General features: G+C 36.2%; 2 protein-coding genes across 2 annotated transcripts in view; one reads left to right on the forward strand and one right to left on the reverse strand.

The window, feature by feature from the left end:
* The first annotated feature begins 340 nt into the window (after window positions 1-340).
* LOC116301640 (alkaline ceramidase 3) lies at window positions 341-9,547 on the forward strand. Its single transcript, XM_089033637.1, has 12 exons — window positions 341-572; window positions 2,140-2,250; window positions 2,663-2,715; window positions 3,072-3,124; window positions 3,262-3,343; window positions 3,866-3,901; window positions 4,282-4,337; window positions 5,782-5,826; window positions 5,932-5,988; window positions 6,416-6,520; window positions 6,652-6,697; window positions 7,199-9,547. Exons 1-12 carry the CDS (start codon window positions 467-469, stop codon window positions 7,319-7,321), a joined length of 873 nt encoding a protein of 290 aa, XP_088889763.1. The 5' UTR covers window positions 341-466; the 3' UTR covers window positions 7,322-9,547.
* Window positions 9,548-11,020: 1,473 nt separating this feature from the next.
* The window catches only part of LOC148913259 (uncharacterized), a 34,695-nt gene continuing 28,907 nt past the window's right edge, over window positions 11,021-16,808 (reverse strand). Inside the window, exons 2-4 of the mRNA XM_089035638.1 lie at window positions 12,995-13,781; window positions 11,863-12,189; window positions 11,021-11,574 (exon numbers count right to left, since the gene is read on the reverse strand). Coding sequence (XP_088891764.1) covers window positions 11,363-11,574; window positions 11,863-12,189; window positions 12,995-13,781 — 1,326 coding nt within the window. The 3' untranslated portion in view covers window positions 11,021-11,362. The remainder of the gene's footprint in view (window positions 11,575-11,862; window positions 12,190-12,994; window positions 13,782-16,808) is intronic.

The raw sequence follows: 16,808 nt of genomic DNA on the forward strand, positions 1-16,808 counted from the left end.
CGAAAAACTACGGAAAAAAAACTTATGTAAATTTATACGAGGCCAATTTTTTTAAATGATATTTTTAAAAAAACGTATTTACTTTTCGATCTGAAAAATTTTAGATTTAACTGTCACGAAAAAAAAAATGACATAACTCATTAAAAAAGAAGAAAACAAGACAGATATCCACTTAAGCTTAATAGGTTAGGCAGAATACACTCTCATCCTTTTCTATGTTAGTGAAAAGGCTAAATTTCGCTTCATTTTTAGTAGTCTTCGTATTACGATTTCAATCTCGGGAATGCGTCGGTACCATTCGGGTATAGTTCGGGCATATGTAAATAAGTCGGACACAGCCGAGGACTTGGGGCGCGAGGGCGCGTTGTTGTTGTTATAGTAGTGCCTTGCTGTAGTGAATGTTCTCCACTGCAGGTGTAGTTTAATAAAGTTTTCTGTGGTTATTTTTGATTGCCAAGCCTGGATAATGGCACCTGCAGTACAACGTATCTATGGTTTTTGGGGAGAACCAACTTCAACTTTGGACTGGTGCGAGGAAAATTACGTCGTTACCAACTTTGTAGCTGAATTTTGTGAGTAGACTCCTGTTATTTTTTTAATTTTTCCACCTGATCCGAAATATTTATTATTAAAATACTTATTCTCAATGAAAAGGCTAATTTCTGAACTCTTTGTATCCAACTGAGCTGAGTTTTTGAGTTAAAGGCTCAAAAGCTGTCGTACAAATTCCAAATAAATAAGTTTTATTTTGAGTAAATTTTCAGAGTTTTTCAGTAGGTGGTGTTGTAATACCCTTAATTACGCCTGGCTACTTCAAAATAATCTTCCCAGGCACGAAACCCTTTTCTGAGCACTGTTTATTCTAAGAATATATCCTTAGTTTGAGTAGTACGAGAAACAATACGGTATTTAAGGTTGTAAAGTAGCGTAATGGAGAACAATTGTGCCAAAGTAAGCTTATCTTTGTTACGTGTTATCGTTATCATGTAAATATTTGTGCTCCTCGTTTAAAACTAGGTCCATACATCTGTACACCTAATATTCCATCTATTATTTACGACAGCAAATAAATTTAGTTTTAAAATTTTAGCTAATTTTCTTTACTAGTATTTTATGCGCTAGGGTTGAGTGACTTCGCCTTCGAATTAAGGCGACTGAATATGTGTTTTGTTTTTCTTAAAAAATGGAAAGTTCCTTTTTCGCTTTCTTTAGACGCTAGGTAGAAGACCCAGAATCAAATGCGGAAATTTAGAAAGATAAAATAGCTTAGATATCAAGGAAGAGTTGTGAGTATGATAAAAAAAATTTAGATATTCGTTTATCTGATTTTGATGACATTTTAATTTTACAGTTGAACAACTTCATAACAGCAAATTACTATATTAGAAATCATTACCACACCACAATGTGGCATTTTCCTCATTAAAAAAACCGCAATGGCTGCGGCAGCAAAATAAAAAATCCATCCCTTTTCCATTACGTTTTAAAGTAAAAATACTAAAACGGATAAAGGATGAGTATTTTTTTGAATTTTTTAAACACGCGTCAGACGTCAACAGGTTTTCCAGACTAATTTAAGAGATTTTTTTGTCTTTGCAAAAAAATAAAGTGAACGATGTAGGTGATGTCAATATAACAATCTAAACAAAGGATCAAAGAATAAAATTATGATATATTGTCTGACAGAACATTGCATTTCCACGTTTCATCAGTTTAAGTGGTCATCTACAATGTGAAAATAAATGAGGTCCTGAGGCATAATAGATAGTTTTGTTTACTTACTGAAAATATATTTAAAACTATTGTGCATAACAAATAAATAAATAAAAGGATGGAATGAAAAATAGATGGGAGAGGGAGTAAATAAATGGAGGCATAGACATTGATAGATAATAGGTGCATAGGAAGGAAGGAAAGAAGGAAGGAAGGAAGAAAAGAAAGAAGGAATAAAGGAAAGAAGGAAAGAAGGAAGGAAAGAAAGAAGCAATGATGGAAGGAAGGAATGAATGAATGAATGAATGAATGAATGAATGAATGAATGAATGACTAATGCAGTCAATACAGTGCATCATATATCATATCTGCTTAATATATACTAAGACAATAATGAAAATATCTTGTGCTGTTTATTATCTTCAGGGAATACAATTAGTAACTGGATGATGATAGTACCACCAGCATTAGGGCTACTGTTGACCTGGCAGACAAGAAATGAATTGCGATTCATGATAGCTTTTCTTTCCCTATTTAGTAAGTAACTCAAAAATCTTCCTTTTGTTTAAAGGGTCGGATGCGAGGCTAGTTTTGTGAGGGTATCAATAGGGTTTTATGGACAGATTTCAAGCCATTTTGGCATGAAGATTTGCAATCAACAACAAAGGCTTTCAATCTAGCTTCCCATTTCAGATGAGTGCATTCTTACCAATCCTTCTTCCCTTTAAAAAATATTGTGACACCCTATACTATCCTTTTATTATAATAATAACCTGACCTTCAATTCCTAACCCCCTTCTCCCCTCAACATACAATTTTGTAAGGCAATGCGGCACCAATAATTTAATATTGTTTAAATATTATCAAGTTGAACACCCCGTTTTGCACTAATATCAAAGAAAGAGAAGTAAATCAAGCATAAAATGTGATTTTTTTACTCTCTGACTAGTGGTTGGAATTGGATCACTTTGTTTTCATGCAACATTACTCTTTGAAATGCAGGTATGAAATTTTCAAGCACATTTAACTACTAAAGGCCCAGACACATAATGTTACTTTGTGGCATTGCTTGCAACATTAGGAAAACATACCTTGTGTATACGTTTTGTATGCAACTGCTGCAAGCAAATGGATCTACATACAAGTTCTACCTTTTTAACAATGCTGGTACAAATTTCATGCTATATGACACAAGGAAATTCCTTACCTCCAGCAACAACCCATAAAATCTCGGGTGCAAACAATGTTCATGACATCATGTGTTCAAGCCTTTATAACCTAATATTAGCCTGTGTATATGATAAAATTTTACTAAGGTTTTGGATTCTTATTAGTGTTCTTATCTTTTGTCTTTGAAGCTGCTTGATGAACTACCAATGATCTACTGCAGCTGTGTTTTCCTCTTCTGCATGTAAGTTATACTAGTCCCCTCTAGCCTTCTTATGTGAGTCATACTGAGTGGGTTTATTGGTAATTTAAGATACTGCTTGTTGCTTTTCTTACTTTGTTTGTATACTATACTTAATGAGTCATGTTTTTGAATTCTAGAATCGAGTGCGCTTCGACCTCTGGAAAAAACCACAAGGCACTTGTTGTTTTTCTTATGTTTATCAGTCTGCTCATTTCTGTGGTATGTTAATATCATAATCATTACTTTCAATTTCATACGTAATTATTTCAAAAGAAAAATGCATGCTCCATGACACTTAAATATGACAATTCAGTTTGTATTAAGATTCATGGGTCTTTATATAGCAGCTCTGGGGTCTCATGAGGTTCAAAAGGCCATTTGCATGATGGCATCATTTTACCAATATGCTTTGCAAATTTTCTTTCTTATTAAACTTGTGATTCCGTTACGAAAGGAGTAAAAAGTTGCTGCTAAATAACTGAACAAAAGAAAGTGTTCAAGGGATTCTGGTAGTGCTAGTAAATTGATGCCATAATGCAATCATTCTATTCCTGGACTTAACAAAACATTGTGGTTAGAGTTTGTTTCGCATAATTCCATTAAAACCTAAATTGCTGTTACTTGTGTGTGAGTTATGCCCTTTCTATCAAATAAGGTCAGTCATGGGCAGGGTCCAATGAAAATTTAATGGATTTTTTTTACCAAATAACTAATGAACTTTTTGTGCATTTATTTCTCCAGGTTTACATGACCATCAAAAATCCACTCTTATTTCAGGTAGTCATTCAACAATACATTGTTTTCTAGAAATTTAACCCATTATGATGGTTATGATGATGGTGGTGATGATGGTGGTGATGATGGTGGTGACAGTTGATGATGATGATGATGGTGACGGCAATGGTGATGATGATGATGATGGCAATAATGATGGTGATGGTGTTGATGATGATGATGATGATGGCAATGATGATGGTGATGGTGTTGATGATGATGGTAATGGTAATGATGATGATGATAATGATGATGATGATGGTGGTGATGATGATGATGGTGAAGATAAAGGTGCTGGTGATTATGGTGATGATGATAGTGATGATGATGGTGGTGATGATGATGTTTATGATGACTATTAACATTATAATTTTGTCTTTTAGTGGGCTTATGGAATATTAGTGGCATGTGTTACACTTCAAGCTTTGGTCAAATGCAGGTAATATCATTTTACTCTAGAAAACAAGGACATCCATTCCCTTAACATTGTTTCGTATTATCCATGATATACATACATTATTGATGAAATATCTATTTTTCTCCATTAATAAAAAGTGATATCTTGACATGTGAAGATATTACATCATAAACGTTTGCATATGAATACCATTGGAAGAATTCTTAGAAATCATGCTAAATAGTAAAAATCCACTACAATTGCATTTCCTTGATAATTAAATAACAATATCTATACAAAATATTACATGGCTGGTTGGAGATACAGTTCTAATCTTCAGGTGTTGAGGTAATAATTTTTACGAGTGAGCGCTGCAGGGCCATCCTCTATTTCTCAAGCATTTCTGGTGAAGAAAGAAATATTATTCAAGGGAGTGACTGACATGTTCTTAAGTCGAAAACGTACTTAACCTATATTGAAAAAAATAGAAAATTTGTGCATGCGCTTGGGGTACAGAATATTCCAAAAACAAAACACATATGTCGAATGGAAACCAATTTGGATAACTATTGTTCTGGACTGACTAGCCTCATGTAATTGTGGAAACGTAAAAGCGTTTTTATGTGTATGAGAGGCTTAAGTTACTCAGTGCAGAATATTACTAGTTATTCAAATTGGTTGCCACATTTCAATTCGGTGTATAGGGATGACAGAACATGTGAGAGAAGTGCATGAGAAGCATTAGTAATGTGTAGCAGAAAAAACTGGAGACTTATAACAGTTATACACACTCTCATAACAGTGTTGGTCTTGGAAAATGTCACTAAATCTTTTTCTGTTTGGTAACTGCATATAAACAATGATTTGTTTTAAATTGTTCACAAATTAATATATATACAGAGAGCACAACTTCATATTTAACTTTGGTCTTTACAAGTTAAACTTTAGTATATTTGGACTTCTAGAAATAAATGTCATAATAATATGCCTCAAAAACTCAGATCATCTCCAAGTGCATTTGATGGTTCACAGTTACTATATTATTAGGACATATTACTATTTGAGTCGTAAGAATATTGTATCTAGAAATAAATGTCTGCTCATAATGTGCTTCAAAAACTCAGATCATCTCCAAGTGCATCATGGTTTAGTAGGACATGTTACTATTGGAGATGTAAGATATTGTATATTATAATTCTTATTACTTCACTTAACAAAGTACCATAGCAGCAGCTCAATCACCACACAGAGTAAAATTTATATATCAGGTCATTCCCAGTCAAGTCAGACAGAAATATTTAGCATACTTATGGACATGTATTGGATTAAGTAAAGTGCTCAGTGAGTTAAAAGCGTATAATGACATCTACGCATCTTCTGAGTGATTGTCCTTCCTAAATCAAGCTGTTGTGGTGTCAAAGTATTTTTTTTTTTAACTTAAGCTATCTACAAATATTGTTAAATGTGTTCAACGATTCTCCTGTAGGAAATACCATTGCTCTAAGAAGCTGCTGGCTATATCTGTAATCAGGTATATTTGAAATAATTATTGTCAAGCATATTATTATCCGTTGTATATATGTTATCATTTTGTTGATATATAAAATATAATTCTTGCCATTTGTTTTATTTGTAGCTATGGCACTGGTTTTATTCTTTGGAACATTGAGAACAATTTCTGCCCATCAGTAAGGTGAATAGTAACATGCTGTTAGCACTCGCCTCTCACCAAGGTGTCTGGGTTTCGATTACTGGACTCAGTGTGATGTGATTTAACACTACTTGTTTGTTGGTTCTCTCATTTTCCTTCTCTGCTTTGAGGGTTTTTTTCAGGCTATCTGGTTTTCCTCCCTTGGCAAAAATGAATTTCTAGGTTTCAATTGCAATTCAGTGGACAAAGAGCTTAGCTCTGTAGAAAGGACACTGTCAAATCACATTTAAATATTTATATTTATTCTATCCTATCCTATCCTATCCTATCCTATCCTATCCTATCCTATCCTATCCTATCCTATTCTATTCTATTTTATTCCATTTCATTTCATTTCATTTCATTTGTAGTTTTATTCATAATTTGGTGGGTTTGTTGGTGAGAATTGTGATTTGATATTTATTTTCAGGTATCTGAGGGACAAAGCCTTCACACCATTTCAGCTGTTTACCCAACTACATGCAGTATGGCACCTCTTAGCAGGAATTGGCTCCTATTATCACATTTTATTTAGGTAAAAATTAAAATAAGAGCAAAATACATTGCATCTGGAATTTTTAAACATCATCTTCAGACACTTGTAAATATTCAAGTATTAATCCTTAATCACATTGTCAGCATATGAAATTAATTCTTTTATTTTAGCCTTGATCTTCGCATGAGATGCAAAAGAAAAGCACCAAAACTCATGGTATGTAGGCCTGAAAATTCAAAGTTAATACAATATAGATGTAAACTTGCATGTAAGCCATTTCCTGTTTCCTCTGCCCATTCTTTTATTTCCTCCCCTCCCTCCCTACTCTCTTACTCTCTCTCCTGCCTCCCTCACACCCTCTTATCCTCCCTGCCTGTATCTCTACCCTCTTACCTTCCCTTCATCTCTCCTCTCCTCTTATCCTCCCTGCCCCTCTCCCTCCCTCTTCCTCTCCCTGCTTGTATCACTATCCTCTTACCCTCCTACCCTGCCCCTCTCCTCTCCTCTTATCCTCCCTTCCTCCCTGCCCCTCTTCCTGACTCTCTCCCTCCCTCTTCCCCTCCCTGCCTGTACCCCTATCCTCACCCTCCTGCCCTGCATCTCTCCTCTCCTCTTATCCTCCCTGCCTCTCTCCCTTCCTCCCTTTCTCCCTCCCCTTCTCTCACTTATTAATGCATCCACTTTAATTCCCATTTGTGCACTGAATATTTCTTTCAGCTTGTATGGGGATGGCTTCCTTACATTTACTCCTCTGAAAAGACAGTCAACAATAACAGTGAATGTAAGTCTGTCCCAGTGTCTCTCTACCAGATGGTCTATAGCTACTCAAGAAGCTGGTAAGAAGAGTAAAGGGTATGAGGCCTTTTTAAATGGGAGAGAAACTTGTGGATTCAGACTACTCCAATCTGGTTCTTCTTTTACTGAAAATCAACTAGACCCTCGTGCAGTAAAAGGCACACAAAATCAAGTTTAATGAAATATAGTGGTGTAGGCAGAATTAAGCAATTGTTAATATATATAACAGCATTATGTGGCTACTTAACTCTTCTTTCTAATTGGTGGCCAACAATCCTGATAATACCTCATGGCTTCTCGAGGCTTGTCAATTCATGTTATTGCCCCTCCTTACTTGCCTTGCCTTGCCCGGCAGGGTAGCAATTAAGATTCATTGGGTAGTAGAATATTTAGAGGTTAATTTGTTTAGGTGTGATGTTCTCTCTTCTAGACCATGTCCTGCATGTGTGGGCTAAACTAAACTTCTCTTTATTACTGATAAACAATGAAATAATGCCTAAGGGAATGAAACGTGGTCTAAAAGAGGAATTGTGGTTGGGTTTGTAGTTTAAGTTTGGTGTGAATTTAGATGTGTGGAAATTAGAGATAATCATTTAGGCGTGGTATAGGGTGTGTAGTAAATCACTAGCACTGCACGATATTTTTCATAAAAAATTAAGATTAAATCTGGTGCTGAAACAAGCAAATCATCATTAACAGAACATTATCAGCTAGTTTACGCTTCATTATCACAAACTATGGTGGTAGACAGTTGTATCGTCTACGTATTTAAACATATAAGAGACAAGAAGGTGTTCAAACTTTATTCTGAAACTGAAAAATCAGTTCCCCTGTTTAATAGAACTCAGCATATCCAAACTAGGGTGAAATGAACAAATTTATAACAATAAGGTCCCATCCAGAGTTGGGATAAAGGATGCGAGGGCCTGGGGAAAGTAGGCTTATGACGTAGGACATTGTATTCTAAAAGCAAATCAAATAGGGAGATCAAACTAAGCAAGTTAAAAGTAACACGTGTTTTAGTAACTTTTGAAAAACCGCTTTACTTGTTGGTTTATCGTATCGGCATTATTTATGTGTGTTTAGGATATACTGTAGGCTTTACCAATATTTAGAATTAACTATACAATTGGGTGTATTTTATAAAATAGGTTATCAATTCTTAACTAACTGTGGAAGCATGAAAACCCAAGTTAACTAATAACATTTTTGTATGAGGAATAAAGGAATTTTTATATATATATAAAAAACAGCTATAAATTTTTTTTTTCAGTTTTATAATTAAATGGCGTCAAATTCGTGTAGAAACGAAATATTTCGTTACCAGGCTACCCCGAGAAAAGGCTCATCTGGTTTGCTATTAGGGTTTCATGGTGAAGTTATCTTATTAAATTTTCAACAAATCTGTTCCAAATTCTTGATGCGACCATGAAGTGAAACGAAGAGAATCCAACATGGCTTCCGCGCGTAAAACAATCATTGGGATCCAACCTCTTCATTATGACGAGGCTTGATTATCTTTCGTCGTGGCCGCTGATAAGAATACATCTCCTTTTACTTTGTTTGTGATGTTTTCCTCTTTCCTTGGATTCATAGTTTAATTGTTTTTCTCTCGATAAAGAAAAAAGTTGTACACAAGGGAATGAATGATCCAAAAATGGAAAAACATGTCAACCAAAGTTAAAGTCTAATACACAAAAAAAAAATGTTTAATGTGCATTAAATTCAAGAAACTAAAACGTAGAACCTGATGAAGAAATAGAAAACGCGCGCGCGTGCTGTGTGCAGTTATAAAGCACGCGGGGTTGGCAGAAAACGAGAGAAGTGTTGGGAAAAGGACGACTTTTATAAAATTTCAACAACCGTTATTTTGAATAGGAATGACGCAACTGAAAGTGCGCGCGCGTGCTGTGTACTTTCATAAAGCACGCTCTCCCAACCAATAGACCTAATCGGCTAATAGTTTCATTGTTCGTTATATTTTGGTTTCAGAGTTGAATTCGTAGAGACAAACGCTTCTATTCCCAGAAGGTTTGAATTGGGTGGTAACATACATAGCAACACGTTAGCCGATTAGGTCTATCAGAACGCTAAATTTATAACAGTTATTTTATAATAGTAGATAACTTTTGGAATAAATAATCTTTAAAAAATAGTGATCAGTAAGACTAACTGCATATAAAAGACGACGACGTCTCTTTATTATGAGGTTAAAATTGTATGCATGGGATTAACTGATGATGCACGATTAAACTTATGGCTGCAATGTAAGATTTAGTTTTCCTTTACTGTTTCGTTTCCGGGATTTGAATCCCTTTTGTCTTCCAAGGGAGCTTTCCTTTCTCAAATGACTGTAATTTGAATATTCATTTTCTTGGATTACAATCAATCCCGCAAATTCTTAAAAGGTAATTTATTTTATGCCAAGACTTAAAATCGTGTACGTATGGCTAGTACACCAGTTGCGCATTCGATGCATACCGCTGTTTTTGAAGACCACAGACTCATTTGCAAGGCTTAGCCTCGTTTATAACTCAGCTATTCACAGATACCATTAAAAGTTCGGGGGATTTCAAAACCGTCTTGCTCTCAAGTTTATCTGCTTGAAGAATGACCTTCGAGATTTTTTCTTTTTGTTTTGTTTCTATTGATTTAAAATAACCAGGACCATACTTCCAGACATCGAGTGCTGAACCGTCGTATGGACTTACGACTATGCTGGAGATTTCGACCCAAACACCGCTATCCCGGAAGGAATTACAGACTGATCAGGAAGCTCGGCAAAAGCCTAAGGGAGAGGTTAGTCGGCCCCTAGACCATAGATGATTAACCCCTTGCTATGACCAGCATATCTAGTAAGTCGCTTGTGTTAGAGACTTTATAAACATCTTTTTAATTCTCAGCACCATTAAGGCATGGCTCTTTTGAGGAAGTGATGGAAAATCAGTTATTTATTCATATCTTTGACAGTTTACTATGAATCTTTCCCAAATTTGGCTCGTAGTAGTAATTCTTCAAGGCAAGCAATTACTGCATATCTGTTACCATGGAAACCAGGTCACGTGACCACAAGGCCGCAATCTTGGATTTTTTTAAAAAATCGTTTGTAATCGTATTGAAACTACTTCAAAAGTCCTGAAAATCCATATTCCTTTTGATATTTGCAATACCTATATGGATCTAATTGGATATCTTGGAAATTATATTAAGTTTAATTTTTAGAATATTTTCAATTTTTTGGAAAAAATAGAAAATATTCTAAAAATTAAACTTAAAATAATTTCCAAGATATCCAATTAGATCCATATAGGCATTGTAAATATGAATAGTAATCTGCATTTTCATGACTTTTAAAGATGTTTCGATACGTTTACAAACGGCTTGTTTAAAAATCCAAGATGGCGGCCTTGTGGTCACGTGACTTAGTTTCCATGGTAACCAAGGCTCTAAGGTTCCTTCTTTTCACAAAAGACATTAACTTGCCAAGTTTGAGGAAGATTCGTAGAAAACTGGCTATGATCTAGCTAATCAGTTTTTCATCTGAGAGCCATGCCTTAATGATGCTGAGTTGGTTAGAAAATAGAAAAGGGAAAAATTGAATAAGCTATATACTAGTAATAACATGCAACTAAAGAAGTTAAAGTGCGCGCATGCGTTCTAGAGGAAACCATCATACTGCAAACAACCAGTCAACCTATTTTTAAAGCCATTTCACGGAATCACTTTTAAATCTTTATTATTTTCAAAGTACTTCATTCATCGTCACATTAGTGTTTTACAGGCTTGCTTGGTGTTGGTACTAATATCCCTCTACGCTAATCTCTGCCAAACAAGGTTTTACCCTGTTGCCTGGTTATACATGGTTTCGATCGTGCTGACGTCGCGTGTTAAATAGTTGATTGGTTGCTTTAAGGAATTATGTCAAGGCTAGGGCTAAAATCCTAAGACAACGAAAATTCAGACACTTTTTTTCTTGAAATAACGATTTTTGGGCGTGTTTTACCCTCTTCTTTCTGTCCGCCCACTTTGTGCTGATTGGCGACATTTGCGTTGTGGATCAAAATCAGTGCACTAAATAGAACTTATTCAAAACATGTCCATGCTTTTAAGGTGGCTTTCAACCATTTTCCTCATGCCCAGTGGAAATTTCGCCGGCACCGATGGCTCCTCCCAAGCATCAGCTAAAGCTCTCAATGTCAAGATATCTTCCTCGCGTAGTTCTTTCAGCACATTCTTCACGGTCACTTCTTTCCATTTGTACTTGCGTTGTAAGATATCCAAAAACACTTCAATGGATGCTGAAAAAAAGAATTACAATTAGACTTAATGAAAATGCGCTGTTATGCTAGACAGCGTTCCTTTGCGACTAGTGACGCAGTCATTTGTCATTGGAATGTGTAGTGCGCATGCTCTGAACGATAACTACCTTTTCTCGACCCCAGATGCCGGTCACGCATATTGCGCATGTAATTAGTGAATGGCAGAAATAACGATCTCTCCTCGAACCCATATCTTTGTCATGCACATTGTGCATGTTATGTGAATGGCAGAAATAACCATGTCACTTTGTATCATTTAAAACTCACCCGTGGACACTATCTTTATGTCAGTAGGAGCACCAATATCCGCGTTTTCCAGAGCTTTCTCGATTTTATCCATCTCTTCATTCTTTCTTTCCTGTTTTGCTATCTTTACGTAACGCTCAGCATTCAGGATTGCAAGATGCAAGATGTTGAAGATTTCCAGCTCAGTTTCAACATTAGGTCCAGGGTTATTTGGACAGTAGTTGGCAACAAAGAAAGTATGCCTGCGAGAGCTTCCTGTAGCAGCTGAAGCTGACTCGAGAGCATTGTCACAGTCCTCTTGGGTGTGAAGGGTGTCTCTGTGCGTCACTACAGTCACTGGGAACAATCCTGGAACCAGAGAATAATTTACCCAGTTAAATGTTTGTCTAAAACTCTAGAGGGACAAAATGTGTCTGATACTGGTGTAACTATTGCCGGTGCATCGCAACTGTTGCAAAATGCAATGTGCAGGCGTTTGAGGTGCCCGAAGCCTGTGCCTTTTTTAACCCATGCGGCGTTACCCAGAGAACGATTTTGTGACGTGATCATGCACTCTCGATTCCAGAGTACTGTCATTGTTACTACGCTCGACGAAACACCATGACGTCTTGCATACGCGGTAACAATGACAGGGCTCTGCGCTCGAGAGTGGTAACCACAACAAAACAACAAACAACATTTTTAACTAGAGCATCCTGACAGGAAGCCCGAGTAATAATAGTATTGAGAGTGGTCCATTCTCAACTAGAGCATCTGACAGGCAGCCCGAGTAATAATAGTACAGTAATAATAGTAATATTATAGGAAAAATAGGAGCTTGTCATTGCTGTGCAGATAAATCAATTAATGTTATAAAAATGTAAAGTGAAGGAAAGTTGATATTAATTGTATTGCATTATGAAAAAAAAAGCTGTACAGCAATAAGTCAGCATGTGAAATATAATGTACAGTAATTTACAGTGTGAGTACATAAGTACATTTATTTGTTTTTACACAGAAATAAGAACCTATTTAAGAACCTAGATAGCCTAAAATTGTGTTAACTACCATTTAAACAAGAACCTGTTTAGGCTAACTCTAAAACAAAGTAGGTTCTTACTTGCGGGTTTTTACTGTATTGCATGAGAGTGGTTCATTCTTATTCTATATATACCTCTTTCTATCAGGATTTGTCGCACAGGGTTCAGATAAGTCCTCAACTCTCCTTTCGTCAGACGACGATCATTAGCCGTCACCACTAGTATAATTCCATGGAGCCAATCGCTGAACGGGGTATCTGCATTAGCAACATTGTATTCCTTTTCATCACCATTTCTTGAGATCACATCTCCGGGCTTCAGTCTGCCGTACAAAATATCACTGAACTCGCCTCCTTCCTGTGCATTATAGTGGAAAAAACCTCTGGTATCTACAAGATTGGTGAACATATCGGTGAGAAAGTCCTCTAGGATGATAGTTCCCTCGCCTCCTGACGTTCCAATGGTAATCGGTCCTTTATCAACTTGCTTGACAGCCATGACGCAAGTGTTGATGAAGGAGCTCTTACCGGATCCTGTAGGTCCAAAGACACCAATGCGAAGCTTCTTCACATCACTTATGTCCAAACCACGGAAGCTTGCTAAGTTTGTCTTCTCACCAAACTTGTAATCAAATAAACCTTTTCGTTTGGACGTCGCTTGTTCTTCAAGTTCTATTTGCCTGATTCTTTCTTCTTGTTCTTTTCGTTCTTCTTCCAATTCCGCCAGTCTTTCGGCTCGTTCTTCCTCTTGTTGTGTCTTCAAAAACTCTCGATTTTCTTTCTCGATTCTTCTTTTTTCAGCGATTTTTTTTCGGTGGCGCTCATTTCTAAGGCGACTCTCCTCACTTGCTCTTTCTTCTTCCCGTCGTTGCGCGGTGTGGTCAACATAGTTGTACCGAGTTTCGGTTTTGCTTTCTCCGCTCTGACAAGAAAATAAGTCGAGAAAGTTTATTTGATGCGTCATGCACTATTACTGGTTTGAAAATGACAAAAGACACGACGGTGGCCATGTTGGATGATATAACAAAATAGAGACTAATCACGAATCTGTGTTAATACACCGATCCCGGCTATGCTTGAGTGTCCACCCAACTACGGGGTAGTTTTCACAATGGAATACAAAATGTCCGACCAGCAAACTCGAATTCATAGGATTTTTTAGTTGTTATCGATTTTTTGTAATGTACCTCTATGATGGATCGATTCTAAGACAGACATTTGCAATTTTTCCGCATTCGGTGTCTGTTCCATGCTGTATATCAAAGACACATTTTAGCTTGTCCGACGTAGCAACAGTAACTAGGGAGGTAGAACAATAAATGCGGGATCGGTGTATTCATCCAACGTGGCGGCTATGAAAACACCAGGCAATGTTTTTTACCCAAAATATACCACCATGCATTTTGTTCGGTATCAAGCTCAGAAAGGTTAGATTATTGTTATTTAGGTTCGTTTCTTGTTCCTCCTTTGTGCGACATGGCAGAAAAACGACAAGCCTGCTACTTTCACGATTTAAGCGTTTCATTTGCGTCGCTGTTGCTCTTAACTTGTGACAAAATTTTGTCGAATTAGAGTAAATCTACATATCAGTATTCACGAAAATGTCAGTTTTTCTGCTGATCAAAATATCACCTCTTCCAAAGTACACGGCTTTATATCTCAAATACGTATTCAAAAAAGTTTGGTCGCATTTTTTCAGCGCTGTCTCTTTGTGCTGCACATATGAAAATCATTCCATATATTGATATGACATTTGATATTGGTGACAATAACACAATTCAGTTCTGGTGCGCATGCTCACTGATGACCGAAAACAAGATGGCGGACCGTGTAAAACGTTTTTCTCGTCCACCAAAACGATTCATTGAGGAATGTAGTCGTAAAAAAGAACCAGGAATAAAGCGAAAGCAAAAAAAAACGACAAAAGTCTTTACGATGTTGAGATTGTTGAAGTCGATAGGGAAAGAAAGAAGTCGAAAATCCATTTTGTTGGATATAGCGACAAGTTTGACGAATGGCGAGACTATGACAACGAAGGCGAATACTTTCCATTTATTCGCTTGGAGAAAGCTTATATTCCAGGCCAGCAGTCACTAGAAGACCGAAAGTTTGTTTTTCATGAACAGCTTTATCGCTCAATTAAAAGAGCTTTGTGGTCAGGCCGACGGGACGACCCTTCGACGAGAATAGAAATAAATGTTGAACAGGATGTCTTTTACTCCGGACTTGGAAAGATCACAAACAGTATTCTTCATAGGGGAAAGGACATTTATAAATTGGAAGACAACCGGTCTTTGGACGCTATACTAGGGACAAGGTGGGATGAGAGGATTCTTAATTGCATTGGAGATTATGCTTTTGTAGAAAAACAAACTGTACGGTACTGGATCACTAAGAAGAACCCAATTCAAGAGTTTAAGTACATTGGTGGTAAATATGTTAAATCAGAAATCGAGGATTCATTTATGCTTGTATTTACGTTTGTACGAGGTGATGGAAATAGGAAGCAATATCTTAAAAACAATACATAAACATTTACCTTCAGATACTCAATGGATTTAATGGATTCCTTTTCAAGAATTATAAAGACAACATTTTGTTAATAGCCATGGTTATATCAAAATATCAATGATAAACATTATTGCAATTTTGTTTGTTTGTTTTGTGCATGTTTCCTAAATGCTAAACCACATACTGTAAAAAAACTGCTTTATGTCTAAATTCATAATTGCTGAAAACTCACAACTGAAAACTTGTTAATAGCCATGGTTATATTAAAATATCAATGATAAACAGTATTGCAATTTTGTTTGCTTGTTTTGTGCATGTTTCCTAAATGCTAAACCACATACTGTAAAAAACTGCTTTATGTCTAAATTCATAATTACTGAAAACTCACAAAGTGCAGCTTGGCACCCACTTATTATTCACTTTATCAAGATGACCACAGCAAACTTCAAATGCACACCTTTTGCATTTTTTGGTGCATGTCTTAATGTTGTGACCTTGTTCCAGACAGTTTGAGCAAGTCAAAGAATTTTTTTCTCGCTGGTAACCTTCTGCCTCAAGGTGCTGCACTCTTTGTTTTTTCCAGAAGAGTTGTCTCAAAGCAGATACCCCTCGGTGGTTGGATGATCTGAAATAATTTTTAGATGCCGTATCATTATATTTTTCCATCCCTTGTTGATTGAAATGTGCAATATTTTTGTATAGCTTCAACAATTCAGGAACATGACAGTAAAGAGTGTGCATATATGGTGTAATATCTTTACCCTGATAAAGATTAAGAAATTGTTGAAACCAGGATTTTATTTTATCTTTCAGCTTGACTGTTGATTCTTCATTATCATAGTCCAGTTTTAAATCTCCAATAATGTCCAAAAAATCACCCCAAAGTTTCTTCAAATTATCTGTGTATTCATATGTTGGAAGCAGAGTATTGAAGTCAATGTGCTGAAAAACAGTTAGTTTTTCTGGTCCAGTTAGATCCCTATAATCAAGTTTTTTAGTATTTGGCTCTACCTTCCATTCAAATGTTATTCCAATGTTCTTTAAAAATGCCTCATACCCTGCCATGTGTTTGTATTTTTCCCTTTTAAAACCATTTGGAAAAGTTTTAACATTTTCAATTGCATCCTTCCTCCTCAATTCTCTAATCAGAAGCTCAATGAGGTTGTCTGATATTCTTAAAAACAAGTGCAAAGTATCAATGATAACATGGTCTAGTGGAATAAAATTGAAGAGGGGTTTTGATTTGCAATTAAACCGTTTGGATCTTGAATGTTCAGTTATTTCATCATGTGTCCTTGCTCCAAACTTCTTATCAGTTAAGGACCAGGTTTTGGTTATATCACATCTAGATTCTCTGGGACACTTGCAATAAATGCATGCATAATCCTGGTTTGCTGGGCCTAATCCACAGACACATGCTAAGAATTTCCAATCACCT

This window comes from Actinia tenebrosa, unplaced genomic scaffold (assembly GCF_029948245.1).
Source record: "Actinia tenebrosa isolate PJP-AT-01 unplaced genomic scaffold, QUT_ActTen_1.0 PGA_scaffold0__85_contigs__length_37466705, whole genome shotgun sequence".
Lineage (NCBI taxonomy): Eukaryota > Metazoa > Cnidaria > Anthozoa > Actiniaria > Actiniidae > Actinia > Actinia tenebrosa.

Coding starts and splice junctions, on each gene's coding strand:
- LOC116301640 (XM_089033637.1), top strand. CDS start 467: ATGGCACCTGCAGTACAACGTATCTATGGTTTTTGGGGAGAACCAACT. Junction 3,125..3,261: donor TGTGTTTTCCTCTTCTGCAT/GTAAGTTATACT, acceptor TTTGAATTCTAG/AATCGAGTGCGCTTCGACCT. Junction 6,698..7,198: donor GAAAAGCACCAAAACTCATG/GTATGTAGGCCT, acceptor TATTTCTTTCAG/CTTGTATGGGGATGGCTTCC.